The 16,107-nt window shown below is 50.0% G+C and overlaps 1 protein-coding gene across 7 annotated transcripts; it reads left to right on the top strand.

Annotated features, from left to right (window-relative positions):
* The first annotated feature begins 149 nt into the window (after positions 1-149).
* ZNF142 (zinc finger protein 142) lies at positions 150-15,200 on the top strand. Of its 7 annotated transcripts, none has more exons than XM_082222353.1 (10): positions 150-359; positions 1,036-1,123; positions 2,834-3,144; positions 4,644-5,357; positions 5,912-6,166; positions 6,718-7,530; positions 9,105-9,282; positions 9,406-12,637; positions 13,390-13,495; positions 14,461-15,200. In XM_082222353.1, exons 3-10 carry the CDS (start codon positions 2,883-2,885, stop codon positions 14,946-14,948), a joined length of 6,048 nt encoding a protein of 2,015 aa, XP_082078479.1. In that variant the 5' UTR covers positions 150-359; positions 1,036-1,123; positions 2,834-2,882; the 3' UTR covers positions 14,949-15,200. The 7 variants fall into 7 exon arrangements, with proteins under 7 accessions (XP_082078479.1, XP_082078478.1, XP_082078484.1 ...); XM_082222352.1 differs by having other exon boundaries at positions 1,036-1,119; XM_082222357.1 differs by lacking the exon at positions 150-359 and adding an exon at positions 393-450.
* The last annotated feature ends 907 nt before the right edge of the window (positions 15,201-16,107 follow it).

Here is a 16,107-nt window from a genome sequence, read left to right on the forward strand (position 1 = left end):
TGGCATAAATATCTTTTGATGATGATTCTCTACAAATGCATAATGGCAGTCGTTTTGACATCTTCGGGGTGAATCCTCTGTATATCTTGCAGTAGGAACGAGAATTCGATCCTAAATCAGAAGTAACGATAAGGGTAGTGTGCAACTCTTATCTTTTTCTATCTCTACGATAACCTCCAGCTTCAAAAGGCGGAAGTTGAACCGAAGTCAGCATTTCCTGTGCTTATATGTGACAGCAGAGCGGACGCGTTTTCCGGCACTCTATGGTCCCTGAGGGAGCGTTACGTGTCTGTATTTTTTCCTTCGCGGTTGCGCCATCCCAACCATTTGCCTGCCTGCCTGGGTTCTGGACTTGCGAGGTGAAGATTAACCCCTTTAAAGCGGTTACGGCAATCCCTGGAAGTCGCTCTGGAAAGCTTCCCTTTATGGTGCCGCCTCTGGTCCTGGAACGTCAGTCAGCAGTTACCATAGAGTTGCGGGGTGGGAGCGGGCTCTGGGCGGCACAAAGGGGGGAGGGGGGACGCTCTTCCTTCGGTGGGGGGGTGAGTGAAAGGAAGAGCTTTTGTTTTGTTTTAATTGGGGAGGGGCTGTGGGGCTCCTCGTTGGCCTAGGAAGGCGGTGGGCAAGCAAGCCAAAGAGGGAAAGGGAAGGAGGTGCCCAGTGGTGAGTTGACTTGGGTGGGCCCTCCAAGACTCTCACGGCATAGCTGTCAACTTTTCCCTTTTCTTGCAAGGAATCCTATTCGGAATAAGGGAACTTCCCTTAAAAAAAGGGAAACGTTGGCAACTATGTCTCACGGGGTGCAAGGAAGGCAAAAGGTGCTCCCAGAGACTCATTGGCCCCCTAATGCTGTTGTATGTGTGCTTTGTAATGGGGTTGGGGCGGGCAGGTCATGGCCTGAAAAGGAAGGGGCCCCCACAGGGCTAAGCTGAGCCCTGGAGTTGGTTACTGGCCATTCTGCCTCAGGCATCCTCGTTCATCCTTTCCCTTAAAATATCCGTGATTTTTCTCTCTTTCTCTTCCCTTGCACTTCAGAGAGCAGTAAAGATGGCCCAAGCCTGGCACTGGGAGCCTGAACGGCTGCAGAAGAAGCCCACCAGGAGAAGGAGAGGAAACCGGGTGTGTAAGTTCAGCCTCATTGTCTTAAAGCCCACTTCACCACCCAGTCAGGTGGCCAGATTCCTGCAGGGCTGCTTTACCCCAACTAGTTGGGATCACTTGCCAACTGCTATCCAAAAACATGCAGGAGAGGGGATATGGTAAGATGTGTATAAAACAATGCATGGTGTAGAGAAGGCAAACAGAACCATGCTTTTCCCCTTCCCTCCTAATACTGGAACCTGGGGTCATCTAATGGAGCTGAAGGATAGGAGATTCAGGATATACAGAAGGAAGGACTTCTTTATACAGTGTGTAATTAAGGTATGGAACTCACCGCCACAATATGTAGTGGTAGCCAATAACTCGTGTTACTTTAAGAAGGGAGCTTGACAAATTCACAGACAATAAGGCTATTAGTGGCTTCTAGGTGTGATGGCTGTATTTTGCCTCTAGGTTCAGGGATATCATGTTTCTAAAGGGGGAACAATAGTGGGCGAAAGTTTGGCAGAAGCTGACAGAACTTTTAATTCTAAATGGGCAGTGCCCTTCATTTTTTCTGGAAGTTTTGCTAATCGTAGAAATAACTATATCATCAAGCATACATGGCACTTGCATATCTAGCACGCTGTTACTTATGTTAATTTGGTCTGGAATCTTTCCTCTAAACAGTCTTGGGCATGATTATCTACAGATGCATGCCAAAATGATTAGGTAACATATTTGTGAGTTTTACTGTGTGCCAGTAGGCAGTTCTGTGTGCTGTTCTTACAGGAAGCAAATTCAAACCCCCAAAATGTATGTCCCAGTGAGTGTCTAATCCTGGAAATTAGCTTTTCATCCAGTTACAACTGCCCATCTCTGAGCCAGGTTTATCTGGAATAAATGCGGTGGAGTTCAGCTCTATGTGAAACTATTACCAAAGTGTTTAGACTCCAAGTTTTGAAGAAAGAATTCTGGAGCGAGTGTTCCTATTGATTAAAGTACTGGGCCCTACACAGGAAAAATTAACATACCTTTACCAGCTAGAGTGAAAAAGAACAGCTTGGATTTATATGTATAATCTTGTACAGGAAGAAGTCTGCAGGATTGTAGTGTTGGGCTCTGCTGTGTTGCTAAAGCAGAACATTCTGCATATTGGTTCTGGGATGTAAAATGTTTTGCAGTAATGGAGATGCTTTTAACTGAGCTAATAGAAGACAGTAGACTGTGCTGGCCCGTGGAAGTAGACTGGCAAAACCTCTTCAGGCTGTGAGGGTGGGCTGCAAATAACCCAATAAATTGCTGTCTTACCTAATGGTAGAGCAAGCCCCATTATGTTTTGACAGCCTAGATGCAGCGATAAAGACTATTAAAGTGTTTTCAGCTCTAAATTCTTCAGCAGTTTGCCTTAAGCCCTCCATACGGTTGGGTTTTAGTCTATTCCAGAGTTGATTGTAAAAACCACTGACATAGCTGCATAAACTTTCATCTTTCCTCTGTGCTTCTCTTCTCCAGGAAAGTAAATCTGTGAATATCCTGAATTTTCCCATCCTGAACCAAATACTGTCCTGTTGAGCTTTCTACTTAAGCAGACATAGTTGCCAACTCTAATAGCTGCCTAATACTAACAAAGCTAACAGTTACTATTGGGCATTACAAAACCACCCCATACTCATTTATTTGAAAAACTTAATCCTTGGTTGCTTCTCTTCAGGACAGCAATGGTACCATTTTCTTGCTATGTTTTTAACAGGAGCTGTACCCCACTTTATGTCATGGTGCAAGGCTACACTGAGGAGTGAATGACAATGAGCACAGGAGCAGTTACAACGGAACCTGTGGGAGGAGACAAGATGAACGCACTATGCCAGGAGCTCTTGCTACCCGGCTCAACAGATGCAGGAAATGAGAACAGCCATGGCATCTCCAGTGAGAACTTAGTGGTGGGACAAAGCTTGCTTTTAACAGAGGCTTCTGTGGTAGGAACAGAAACTGCTGGTGTTGAAATATTTGTAGAAGCCGTGACTAGCAGCATGTCCCTCAGCAATCCTGGCAGCACTACAGGTATGTTGTGCCCTGATAGGTCTTCGTAACCATGTAAGAATGAACCACTTTGTCACTGTCATCTTTTACTGTGAGTGGTTTCTGTCATGTAGCATTTGTATTGTAAAGGAGCAGCAGAAAGAAGCCTTAGGATCTTAGGTCTGGTACAAAAGGCCAAGAGACCTGTGAAAGAGTAGCCTGGCTTTTCTGCACCTGATGCTGTATTCTGTATTTTAACAGCACAAGTGCTGAGGAGCATGAGGGGTATAGGAGATGGGAGAGTGCAGTGCGGTGCCTTGGAGCACGTCAAGAGCATAGGATTTGCAGGGTACCATATTTACAGCAAAGTAGGGTGGGACGTTTAATGAAGGAGAAGACACCACTTACAGGGATGTTTAGGTGGTGGCATGTGGGAAGGGGGCTTAGGTGTTGAGGAGTTGGAAGCTTACAAGGGGGTGATTGGCATAGTAATAATAATAATAATAATAATAATAATAATAATAATAATAATAATAATAATTTATTATTTATATCCCGCCCATCTGGCTGAGTTTCCTCAGCCACTCTGGGCGGCTCCCAATCAAGTGTTAAAAACCGTACAGCATTAAATATTAAAAACTTCCTGTAATGTATATGGGTTGCTCGTGTGTAAGTTGCCGCCTCTCCAGGCTTTGTTGCCTTGCTAAACCTTTCAGTCTGGGCAGCCCTTCACTTCGTGTCTGCCTCAGTCGCTAGCAGAATCCGTCAGTGGACGTTTCTTAAATCTTTTCCAACATAAAAGTTGTTTGACACCCAGTCTCCTCCTACTCTCTCTGTGCGGAAGTCTTCTGCGCAGGGTGGGCGTGGGTAGCGGAGGACCCGTGCTCTCCCCGCTGGTGTCCGGTGAAGAGTCCTGGAGCCCTCTCGCCGATTCCCCCATCAGCCCCTCTATATCCCTGGTGTTGCGCTGATTTGCTTCCCCATCTGCGGAGCTGCCTCTCTCCCTGCTGGGCCCTTCTCCAGCATCATTTGAGAGCCTTCCCTCCGCCTCTAGCTCCGATGTCAGTTCCCTGACACTTCCCTAAACAGGGCTGCCTTCAGATGTCTTTTAAAGATCCTTCAGATGTCTTTTGATCTTTTAAAGGAATTTAAGAGGCAAGATTCATATACGTGGTACACACTGAGACAGGGACACGTTTGAAAATTAAGCACTTGTCCTACCATTCAAATCAAAACTGGTGATCTTTTCCTGTGAAAATGTTTGGGTGTGGTTCTAAACACCTGATTCATGGAGAGTCGTCCCCCCCCCCCCCGCTCCAACCCATTTGAATTGAATCCTGTGTTCTGATAACAGTTCTTATAGATGACTCTCCACCTATATGCTGATGGCTGTGACAGAGCTTTGGAGAATCCTTGCTTGTAAGCTGACACAATTTTTAGTAATTTTTGCCTTGGATGAGATTTGAACTGAAGCATGAGGTAGGTGTGTGTGGATTTTTTTCTACCTTATTCTCAGCTGTTTTTTAAATATCTCCTCACAGAGGTCTTGGTCAAAGTTGTGGAGCTCTATTTCTGCGAACGGTGTGGGCAGAGCTTCTCTGACCCCGGCCTGCTTTCCCAGCATCAGTGCATTGAGCTTACCAGAGGACAACTTGCAAGCATCCCTCAACTCCAAGAGCTACCACTGGGCCTTACAAGCCAGAGCCTGGCTGTCTCTGGAGAGCAGTCGGCAGTCCATGAGGCACAAGCGCAGGGCTTGCTGGATAGAAGCAGGCAGGACCCTGAATTCTGTACCGATCCCCTCTTGTGCCCTGTTTGCCAGGTGGAGTTTGCCTTGCCCACTGAGCTGAAGGAGCATTTCAGGGACCACCAAAAACCTACGGGTCCCCAAGTCTGCTTTGAGGAAGGCTGTCATTTCAACTCGGAGGATCGCAAGCAACTCCGGGGGCACCTGCGGCACGTCCACCAGGTGTGCCCAGTCACCTGCACCTACCGTGGCTGCTCGCTCTTGTTCCGAAGCCGAGAGGACATGGACCTTCACCGCAGAAGCCACTTCCCGTTTCACTGTAGGCTCTGTGACTTCATCAGCGGCAACACCAAGCAGTTTGGGCAGCACCGACACAGCCATCTGCAGGAGGCCACACAGCAGGATGTGGAGGCAGCGCTGGAGACAGGAGCAGTCGCTGAGAGCACTGAGCACAGCTTCACTGCCATAGTGGGGAAGCGGCTCGCCCATCATCTGCTTCTAACATCAGGTACTTGGGGCTGAGGAAGAGACTAGGGTGGGCAGAAGGGGGGGTTCTTTGTAGTGATGCCAGCCACCTACTTCTTAAAACCCCCACTGGATCCTAGGGGTCTCTTAACTCACTTTTGTGACAACTTCCACTTCACTTAGAGACAATGCCATAGGCGGAGGTAAAGGGGTGAAGCTCCATTAGTCAGCCGGCTTTGTGGAATGATATTATTTGTGGATGTGGAAAATTATAGCATGAAAAGATGGTGGTAGATTCTGAATGGTGAACCATAGCTGGGAAAAGGATTTGAAATGGTGGGAAAGTTGGGGAAGTGCAGTAGCCGAGAGCAGCTCTCCCTTTGAAAATGCCCAAAGTTTAATCCTCCTCTCTGTCAAACCATGAAGGTCTTATTTCCACTTTTTGTGTGTCTTTTAACCCTCTTTTCTAGTTCCTGTTCTACTTCCCTTTGCCTGGTTCTCAATATGCATTTATTTGCATGTTATCATTTGCTCACCTCAAGCCTTTTCTCTATAAAAAAATGGAGTCCCTGGTTTATATTTCATTTTCTTTCCAAGGAAGGGAAGAACCACTGAGCAAGGCTGAGAATTGCTTGGAAGTTCAGAGTGGTTGGGATGTGACTGAAATGGAGCCTGGCCTGGGGGCACATGTTGGTAGCAGTCATGTGCCTCCTGAGGACTCAGGACCCAAGGAAGACACAGGGGATGAATTTCAGGAGGAGGAGGAGGAGGAGGAGGAGGAGGTGGTGGTGGAGAAGGAGAGCTTTGAGAAGAAAGCATCTTCTAAAAGAACAAAGGCTCAGCTGATCAAAGGTAGAGACTTGCATTCATTTGCGAGCAGTACAGTTTCTGGCATTTCTTAGAAAAGCTTTGACAGACAGCAAATGCACAGGCATATTACAGCATGCCCTATATTTGAAGAGGGTCTCCCTGCCTGAACTGGTTGTTTTCTTTCCCGAGTTCAGAGGCAAACTACTTCACACATTAGTTCCCACTTCTGCTTGGAAATCTATTTGTGATGCTTTCTTTTCTTTGGAGTGGGGTGGAGCATTGAATGCAATGGCTATTCTCCAGTGGGTGCTAACTGATTCCCAATTATCCCTAAATCTCCTGAGCTACTAGAAGCTCTTAAGCATAGGGTGGGGTTTTTAGATAAATTTTATATCTGTATAAAAAAACCCTCTACTGTTATAGGCCATTGCAGTAATTTTTTATTGTAGGGTAGAGAGAACATGGGAAGAGATTGCAGTTTGGAGCAACGGTTATTGCTAGAGATGAGAGGCAGGCAAAATAGACTTCTGGAGCATGACCAAAGGCCCTTTTATTCATTCCTCTGCACTTAAGACATGCTCCTCTCATTGCAGAAGGTGCGGTTGAGGACTCCAAATACCTGTTCAAGACCCACATGTGTCCCGAGTGCAAGCGTTGCTTCAAGAAGCGGACTCACCTGGTGGAACACCTTCACCTCCACTTCCCTGACCCCAGGCTGCAGTGCCCAAACTGCCAGAAGTTCTTCACCAGCAAGAGCAAGCTGAAGATCCACATGATGCGTGAGAATGGGGAGAAGGCCCACCGCTGCCCACTCTGCCACTACAGCTCTGTAGAGAAGAATGCCCTCAACAGGCACATGGCCAGCATGCACGAGGACATCTCCAACTTCTACTCGGACGTCTACTCCTGTCCTGTGTGCAAGGAGACGTTCAAGCTCAGCCATGCCCTCAAGGAGCACCTGAAGACCCACAAGGCAGAGCCCAAGCAGCTGAGCTGCTTCCAGGCCGACTGCAGCTACAGCACCGAGGACCGCAAGGACTTCCTGCGGCACGTCAGGGAGGCACACTACATCAAAGCAGTAGAGTGCAAGTACTATGCCTGCTCCCTTCTCTTCCCCACCGCGGAGGTCATGGAAGCGCATCGCAAGACGCACTACGCCTTCCACTGCCAGCAGTGCGACTTCATCTGCTCCAACAAGCACGTCTTCCGCAAGCATAAGAAGCAAGGCCACCCGGGGAGCGAGCAGCTCCAGTGCAGCTTCTGCCCCTTTGCCACATTCAACTCTGTGGAATTCCACGACCACGTGGGCAAGATGCATGCCAGTGAGAAGATCCACAAGTGCACCGAGTGCAACTTTGCCACGGCGCACAAGAGGGTCCTCATCCGCCACATGCTGCTCCACACAGGCAAGTTTGCTTCCCTGCATGGGGACTCCTAGGGAAGCTCTGGAACGTGTCTGCTTGTTTGCTTGTCCCCTTTGTCTCCTGTTGTCTCATAGTGCTCTGAACGGCAGGTCTGTAGTCCTAATTTTCCTACCTGCTCCTACTTCTTTAGTTCGACCCTTTTCCACTATGAGGTCAGTTGCCTTATTTGTATACTGCAGGACTAGGGAGACCTAGGTTAATATTCCTACTCTCGGAAGCTTTCACTGGGTTTTTCTTGGGTCAGTCACATATTCTCAGACTTAACTTGCCTCACAGGGTTTTTGTCGGGAGAGGTGGGAGCTGAGGTGGGAACTACAGGTGCCACCTCGTGCTCCTTAGAGGAAAGGTGTGAAATAATGAAATTCATACCTTCTAAACTTGAAAGGAAGCTCCTTCCAGACCTCTACTTTGATCATTGTGATGAAGGGAGACTTTAGATATAGATTGAGCACCCACAGGTTAGACTTGTTTTTCTTGTACAAAATCCTGGCCTTCTGGGGCCCCCTTCATGCAGGTTCTGCCCCCACACCTCTTGTTGAAAGACCTAGATTCTGTACTGGAAAGGGATTGAGATTCTTTAGTAAAATTTAGGCAGATTTGCCAGATTTCCGAACTTTAGTTTGCCAACAGAATTTCAGTTCTGGTTGTAGAGTTCAACAGTCTTCAGTATAAAGTTAGATTCCCTGACTAGACTTTTGGGGTTTGCAATTTTTGGCAGCCCATTCCCCATTTTAGTTGCAATTTCCCATCAGCCTTTCCTTTTCCCAGCTAGCAGCCTTGGATACAGCTAGGTGAAGGTGCTTAGGGCACTGTCGCATTTACCTGCCCACCCCAACCTCCCAGCAAGCCCCTCCAGAGCAGGAAGGTCTGGCAAGCAAAGGGCAGGAATGTGGAGAAGGACTTTCTAGTTTGTGGCCCTGCATGGCAAAGGCACTCGTCATGGTGATGCAGCGGCCAAGCAGCCCTAGCCTTTCTCCCCTCTTTGGAGTGAGAAAGAAGCAGGGATTGCTGCTTAGCTGATGGGATCATTGCCACTCACCTCTACACTTGCACTGTGGGAAGGCATGCTTGTTGCTTGTTAACGCTAACTTGAGGGCAGTGCCACACATGGTTGAAACTTGGGCGGCATCCATACACAGTGACAGTATAGCAATACAGTGGTACCTCGGGTTACATACGCTTCAGGTTACATACGCTTCAGGTTACAGACTCCACTAACCCAGAAATACTACCTCGGGTTAAGAACTTTGCTTCAGGATGAGAACAGAAATTGTGCTCCGGCAGCACAGCGGCAGCGGGAGGCCCCATTAGCTAAAGTGGTGCTTCAGGTTAAGAACAGTTTCAGGTTAAGAATGGACCTCTGGAACGAATTAAGTACTTAACCCGAGGTACCACTGTATGCTGTGGGAAGGAAGTGCTACTGTTTATTTTGCGGGGGGTTTTTTGTGGGGCGGGGCAAAGTAGGGCCTCGTTTTAAATTGAAAATCTGCTGCCCTCAAGGGGCACTGCGGGCAGGACTGTCAATCCACAGCTTCCAGTTTGCTCTGTGACTTTAGGAGAGAAGCCTCACAAATGCCAGCTGTGTGACTTCACTTGCCGAGACGTGAGCTACCTTTCCAAGCATATGCTGACCCACTCTGACGACAAGAACTACATGTGCACTGAGTGTGGCTATGTGACAAAGTGGAAGCACTACCTGAACGTTCACATGCGGAAGCACACGGGAGATCTGAGGTACTGAGAGACCCCCTTCCCATTCCCCTGGCGTGTGTCCTGTATCAGGAAGTAATCTGTATGCAGAGCTGAGGCCTTTCTCCTTCCACGGCCTTGACCCACTCTTGTTTTGTGTGCAACCAGGTATCAGTGTAACCAGTGTTCCTACCGCTGCCACCGGGCCGACCAGCTGAGCAGCCACAAGCTGCGCCACCAGGGCAAGTCCTTGATCTGCGAGGTGTGTGGCTTTGCTTGCAAGCGCAAGTATGAGCTACAGAAGCACATGCAGGCGAAACACTCCCAGAACTACCAGTCTCCCGTCTTCCAGTGTCAGTACTGCAGCTACCAGACCAAATACAAGCAAGCCCTGCTCAACCACGAGAACTGCAAGCACACCAAGCAGAGGGAGTTCCGTTGCGCCCTGTGCCCTTACCGCACCTTCAGCAATACCAGCCTTTTCTTCCACAAGCGCAAGGTCCACGGCTATGTGCCCGGTGACAAGGGCTGGCAGGAGAACTATGCCAGCAAGGAGTTGGAGGTCACCTCGACGGAGGTGCTGCTCAGTTACAACCTGGCCATGACCCTCCATGCGGAGCCCAGTCCCTCCCTCCCCAGGAGGCATGACAAAACCAAGGCCCTTGTTTCAGAGGTCCAGGAGGAGGATGGCCCCCAGGAGACTTTCATCATGTCTCTCTTTGGGAGTGAAGGCAATGCTGAGACCGGGAGAGAGGAAGTGGTGGGAGAGCAAGACCATAGTAAGACAGATGCAGCCCCTTCAGAGGAACTCTCAACCAAAGCCTTTCCGAAGGGCTCAGAGGAATCAGGCAGTATTGGGAAGCCCCTTCCGACTTGCACACTGCATCTGGAGACCCTGTGCAGCTCTGACCCAGAGCAGCTGGTTGAGGAGATGCCCGCAGCAATGCCAGACAGTGGGACGGCCCAGAATTGTAAGGAGGTGGAATCGGCCTATGAAGCATTAGGCTCCAAGGACTCCCTCCTCCTGGAGGACAGCGAATCTGCTCTCGACGACATCCCTGACTTTGAGGAGGAGGCAGAGGTCCATGAGGATAGAGAGATGGAGCTGGAGAAAGGTGCTGGGTCAAGGACTGTTGAAGAGAACAAAAAAGATGCTCAGCAGGATCTGGGGGACAGTAAGGGTGATGGGCGGGACTCTGAACTTCAGCAGGCACCACCCAGCCCTGAGCAGGGTTTGGGGTGCAAAGAACCCAGTATACAGGAAGCTTGGCCAAAGGGGTCAAAGCAAGATTCTCTTCGACCTGTTACTGGCCACGAGACTCTCCTTGCCCCAGAAGATATGCTTCCTCCCTCTGAAGAAGGCTCCGATTCAGAATCTGTGCTGAAAGCTCTAAGGCGGCAGGACAAGGAGCAAGCGGAAACCCTTGTCCTGGAAGGCAGGGTGCAGATGTTGGTGGTTCAGTCCGAGAGCCGCGTCTTCAAGTGCGAGAAATGCTCTTACATCACCAGGAAGGAGAAGTCAATGCTGGTGCACTGCAAAGCTGGCTGTCAGGGTAGGAAATGCCCCTTGGTGTGCCAGGAGTGTGGGGCCATTTTCAAGCAGCAGAGAGGCCTGAATACCCACCTCCTTAAGAAATGTCCGGCCCTCGTGAAGAAGACTGGCGGGAAAGCAGCCTGCTTAGACCAGCCTGCTGCAGTACAGCCCAATGACAAGAGCCTGGAAATAGCGGAGGCTAAGAAGAATGGGACAGGAGCCCCGGACGAGGAGGTGAGCAAGCTTCAAAAGGCTTCCTGGGATGCAGAACTGAGGCCTGTGGATGCTGAGTCTACAGCCGCTGTCCTTCCCAACACACAGTCCTTGGCCATCAGTTTGCAAGAGAAGCCATCTCAGGATGTCCCTGAAACCATGGTAGAAGAACAGTTGCCAGAAGCTACCGCTGACACAGCTAGCAATCCCTTGGAGAAATACTATGTGGAGCAGAGCAAGTTCCACTGCAAAGCCTGCTCTTTTGCCTGTTCACGGGTGTCCACCATCCGCTCCCACGTAGAGGACGGCTGCCGTGGCTCAGAGCAGTTCTGCTGCCCGTTGTGCTCTAAGCCGTTCCGTTCCAAGAGGGCCGTTAAGATCCACCAGTTGGAGGGGCACGTTGAAGCTCATCCCACCCAGCTGCTGGAAAGGACCAAGCGCACGGCGGACTCAGAGGGTGGAGATCAGCAAGCAAATGGACAAATCATCTGTAAAGATATGGGTCGGGCCAATGAGCCAGTGGGAGCAAGCTGTCCCCGCCCTGTGGCCACACACAAGAAGCGGCACTTCTCCTGCCCCTCCTGCCCCTTCACGTGCCACCAGGAGCGTGCCCTGAAGACCCACAAGAAGCGGGGCTGCCTGAAGCTGGGCGAGTTCCGCTGCACGCTGTGCCCTTTCACTTCCAAGGCTGCGGCAGCGCTCCGACTGCACCGCAAACTCCACCGCAAGTACTACAGCAGTCGGCCGCAGCTGGCCTGCCGCCAGTGCGACTTCACCTGCAAGCAGGTGCGCTGCCTGCGCCAGCACGTGCGCATCAAGCACGAGGGGGAGAAGCCCCACAAGTGCCCTTACTGTGAGTTCAGCACCACCCGGCGCTACCGGCTGGATGCCCACCAGTCCTTGCACACGGGCGTGGGCCGCATCGCCTGCCCCACCTGTGGCCAGACTTTCGGCACCAACTCCAAGCTGCGTATCCACCGCCTGCGGGTCCACGAGAAGAAGCCCACCCACTTCTGCCCGCTCTGCGACTACAGCGGCTACATCCAGAACGACATCACCCGCCACGTCAACAGCTGCCACCAGGGGGAGCTGAACTTTGCCTGCGCCCACTGCCAAGCCCGCTTCAGCTCTGAGACGGCCCTCAAGCAGCATGCCCTGCGCCAGCACGAGGAGAAGGTCTCCTACGCCTGCCCTCGCTGCGCCTTCGTCTGCCACAGCGAGGCCACCCTCAAGTGCCACGTCCAGAAGCAGCACCCGCACCTGGAGTGCGCCACCTGCAAGGCCACGCTGGCCACCCGCGAGGAGCTGGAGGAGCACAAGAAGCTGCACTTCAGCCACCGCTGCGACATCTGCAGCTACGCGGCCAAGGAGCGGCAGCAGCTGGTGAGCCACTACTTGGAGGCCCATGAGCCCCCTGCGGCCAGCGAGAGGTTGCTCAGGTGCTCCTTCTGCGACTTCAGTTGCTGCCACCAGCTGGTCCTGGACCACCACGTGAAGGGCCACGGTGGCACCCGCATCTACAAGTGCTCCGACTGCGAGTACGCCACCAAGAACAAGCAGAAGATCACGTGGCACATCCGCATCCACACCGGGGAGAAGCCTTACAAGTGCCACCTGTGCCAGTACGCCTGCGCTGATCCTTCACGCCTCAAGGTGAGAGCCATCCATGCTCGGGATGATGGTTAATAATGATTGCCTTGCCTGATTTGTCCACTCCCTGCCCAATATGTACCTATCTGTTTTCCCTTTTGGAGGGACTTAACTTTAGCTCCATTTGTTCTGGTTTTAACTTCCTGTTATAAGATTTAATTGCCACCAGTGGAGGCAAAACCTATCCAGTAATTGTCTAATACGATGACATTTCAGTGACAGACCATATGAAACATCTGTTGCTATCTGGGGGTTTTTCAGCCCAGCTAGACTGGCTGCTTCCAGTCTGTGATTCTGATCTCTTCCTCCTCTCTTGAAATCTTACAACTCTCTCTTATGCTTCAGCCAGTCTTGCCCCTCTCCTGCATGCATTTTGAAAGGTGGAAATGAAAAACAAAAACAAAAAACAAAACTAAGGAGTGCCTCAGATGCGGTGGGTTAAGTCTGGCCTTTGTTACTGTGACTTTTCAGTGCCTTACTGTCCGTAGTATTCCCTCTCTGTCCTCGTGCAAGAGGTTGCCTGCTAGGACCACTGGTCCACTGGGTGAATTATTTTTTTCTTTATACAATTTATCTCCTGCCCTTCCTCCCAAAGGAGCCCAGGGTACCTGTTGATACATTTGCTTCACTGTTTAGTCTTCCTTGTTTCCTGGGTTCATAATAATGTTCCAGTCAAGTAACTGGATTAAACCACTTGTGAGGTTGGTGTCCCACATGTGTGACCCCCCCCCATTTGTCTCCCTCTCTCTGCCCAGTATCACATGCGCATACACAAGGAGGAGAGGAAGTACCTTTGCCCGGAATGCGGCTACAAGTGCAAGTGGGTGAATCAACTGAAGTACCACATGACAAAGCATACAGGCAAGTGCTTGACTGGAATATGGAGATCTGGGCACTCAGGAGCTAGAAAGGGCAGCCTCTGTTCCTCTTGGGGGGATAAAGCCTTGCAGGGCCATGTGTTTTGTTCACATGATGTGAAGAACAGAACCTCTTGTAGCCTTCCAAAAGCTGTATGCAGAGGCAAACAGTTGGCATGGTCCAGATTTGATAGAGATTTCTTTCATCACAATTGGACTTAAGGGAGTAGGCACGGTGATCTGTAGATTCTTGAAGAAATGTGGCAGCGGTCTGTTCTGTTAAGAACTAAACAGATTATTGTTCCTTGTGAGATGGTGCTGGTCCACCAATGCATCTATTTTGGGTGGGGACATCAGAGTAAAGAACTGACTGTAGCTTTTGGAAGTGTTGGTACACATCAATTTTTTAAATACGTATCTCAACGCAGGCATTCCTTACATGCTAACAAGTTTAGCCCATACCAGTTTCATGCCTGTCCCTGGGAGCGATTGTTGGACCCTTGCAGGCTGAATGGCACTCTTGCTTTCATTGTTCCATCTCCAATCCTACTGGTTAATAATGCACTGAATGCCACACTGATGAAACTTGGGCCGTGCTTAGAGTATACCCATTGAAATCAACAGGCTTAAGTTAGCCATGACCATTGATTTAATAGGTCTGCTCTGAGTCTGATACAACCGCTTATTTCCATTTGAGAGCGTTTCTGCCTGGTAGCATTTGGGCTGCTGAAGGAGTTTTCATTAGAATTTGGGGTATTTTTGTAGCCATAGTTCCAAGGCCAACATATGAGGCTGCAGTAACGGGTGGAGATTTGGGGACACTCCTTTCGCCAGGGCATGCACCATCCTGCAGAACATGGATGAGCGGCAATGTTGAGCACTGTTGAGGACACGTGGGCTGTGGCTTGGTTTTGATGGTCTGGCATCTCCCACCTGCTTCCAGTGTGTTGCTCTGTGCTTTCTACACAGGGATCAAGCCATATCAGTGTGACGAGTGCGAGTACTGCACCAACCGTGCCGATGCCCTGCGCATCCACAAGGAGACGCGCCACCGCGAGGCCCGCTCTTTCATCTGCGAGCAGTGCGGGAAGGCCTTTAAGACTCGCTTCCTCCTCAAGACACACCTGAAGAAGCACAGCGAGGAAAAGCCGTACGTCTGCAACGTCTGCTACCGGGGTTTCCGGTGGGCAGCCGGCTTGCGGCATCACTATCTCACGCACACCAACGAGCACCCTTTCTTCTGCCGCTACTGCAGCTACAAAGCCAAGCAGAAGTTCCAAGTGATCAAGCATCTGCAGAGGCACCACCCTGAGCAGGGCGGGACGGAGGGGGATCTCAGCAAAGGGGTGGGCAAGGACCCTAGTACACTTCCTGTCCACCTGCATGATGCTCAGCTGGAGATTCCCCCCTCCAAGCACCCAGAGGTGATTGAGGCCCAGGTGTCACCGCATGGCTAAGTCAAACCTGGGGGGAAATGGACTTTGCACATTGAGACGACACTTTGCTGTGGTTTCCATGAACTGGAAGTGGGTGGAAGCCCTCAGCCTGGAAGCACCCGATGTGCCCGTCCAAGCTGTTTCAAGCCCGCTAGGGCAAACACTGGCCTCTCTAGGTCAGGCGTACGCCATTGTGTATGCTTTATAGTCATATCTGTACATGGGATGTAAAATATGTGACTGTATAAAAGGGATCTCCAGCTTTCTTTGCAATTTTGATGGTGTTGAATTCTTTGCTTTGTCCAATAGGGCAGTCAAGGTGAAGGTTGAGTGCTGGGAGAAGCAATACTTGATAGAAGTTGGGAGGGAGGATTGAGCCTGGCTTCTGAAGAAGGGTCTTGGGATGAGAATAGTTGCTCATAAGGTCCCATGTTTTCTAATAAGTCTGCACTATTGGGAAATGGTCTTCCCTGCTGAAAGTTGGATTCAAGAACCTCAGGACAGAACTTTGTGATGCACAAAGTATATTTTTGTGCTACCAGCCTTCTGCCTGATGCATTTAAAAATGAAGTTACTCCTTTCATATCCATCTGGACTTAACCATCCAGGAGTTCTTTACCTTTACCATTTTTTACCCCAAACATTTGTGTTACTGTGGAATGATGTTCATTTTAATCAGACAGTGCTAATTTGCAAGAGCTGCTTTCTGCTTGCAGGAATTTCAGAATTAGCATGGAAGGTCTTGTATATACTTCTTGCCAGTGGCTGTAGTGGGAAAGGCTTGGCATTTTCTTCCTTCCTTCTAGGGAGTGCAGGGACACATGTCAATCTTACTTGGAAGTAATCAGTTTGTTCCAGCTTGCAAATGATGAGAGCATTTGATAAAGCCTCTTTATGACAGGCCAGGAGCACTTAGCAGGTTGCTGTCTTGGAAACCCTTATGACAAAGTGAGTTTATAGCTGCACTTAATTGATTTTTGACATCGTGGTACTGTGCCGCAAGACTTTCTGGGCAGCTTTACTAAACTTCAGGTTCACGTACTTTCCACCCCTGCAGTACTTTCTATGAAGATTGCTCATGATGTGTGTGTTCACTTTTGCTTAAAGGCAAGTTAGGTGCTGAGGCTGCAGAACACTGAGAGTTGTGAAAATTTTGAGCAATAAGGTCATGGCATACTTG

The sequence above is a fragment of the Podarcis vaucheri genome (assembly GCF_965113315.1).
Source record: "Podarcis vaucheri genome assembly, chromosome: 1".
NCBI classification, from domain to species: domain Eukaryota; kingdom Metazoa; phylum Chordata; class Lepidosauria; order Squamata; family Lacertidae; genus Podarcis; species Podarcis vaucheri.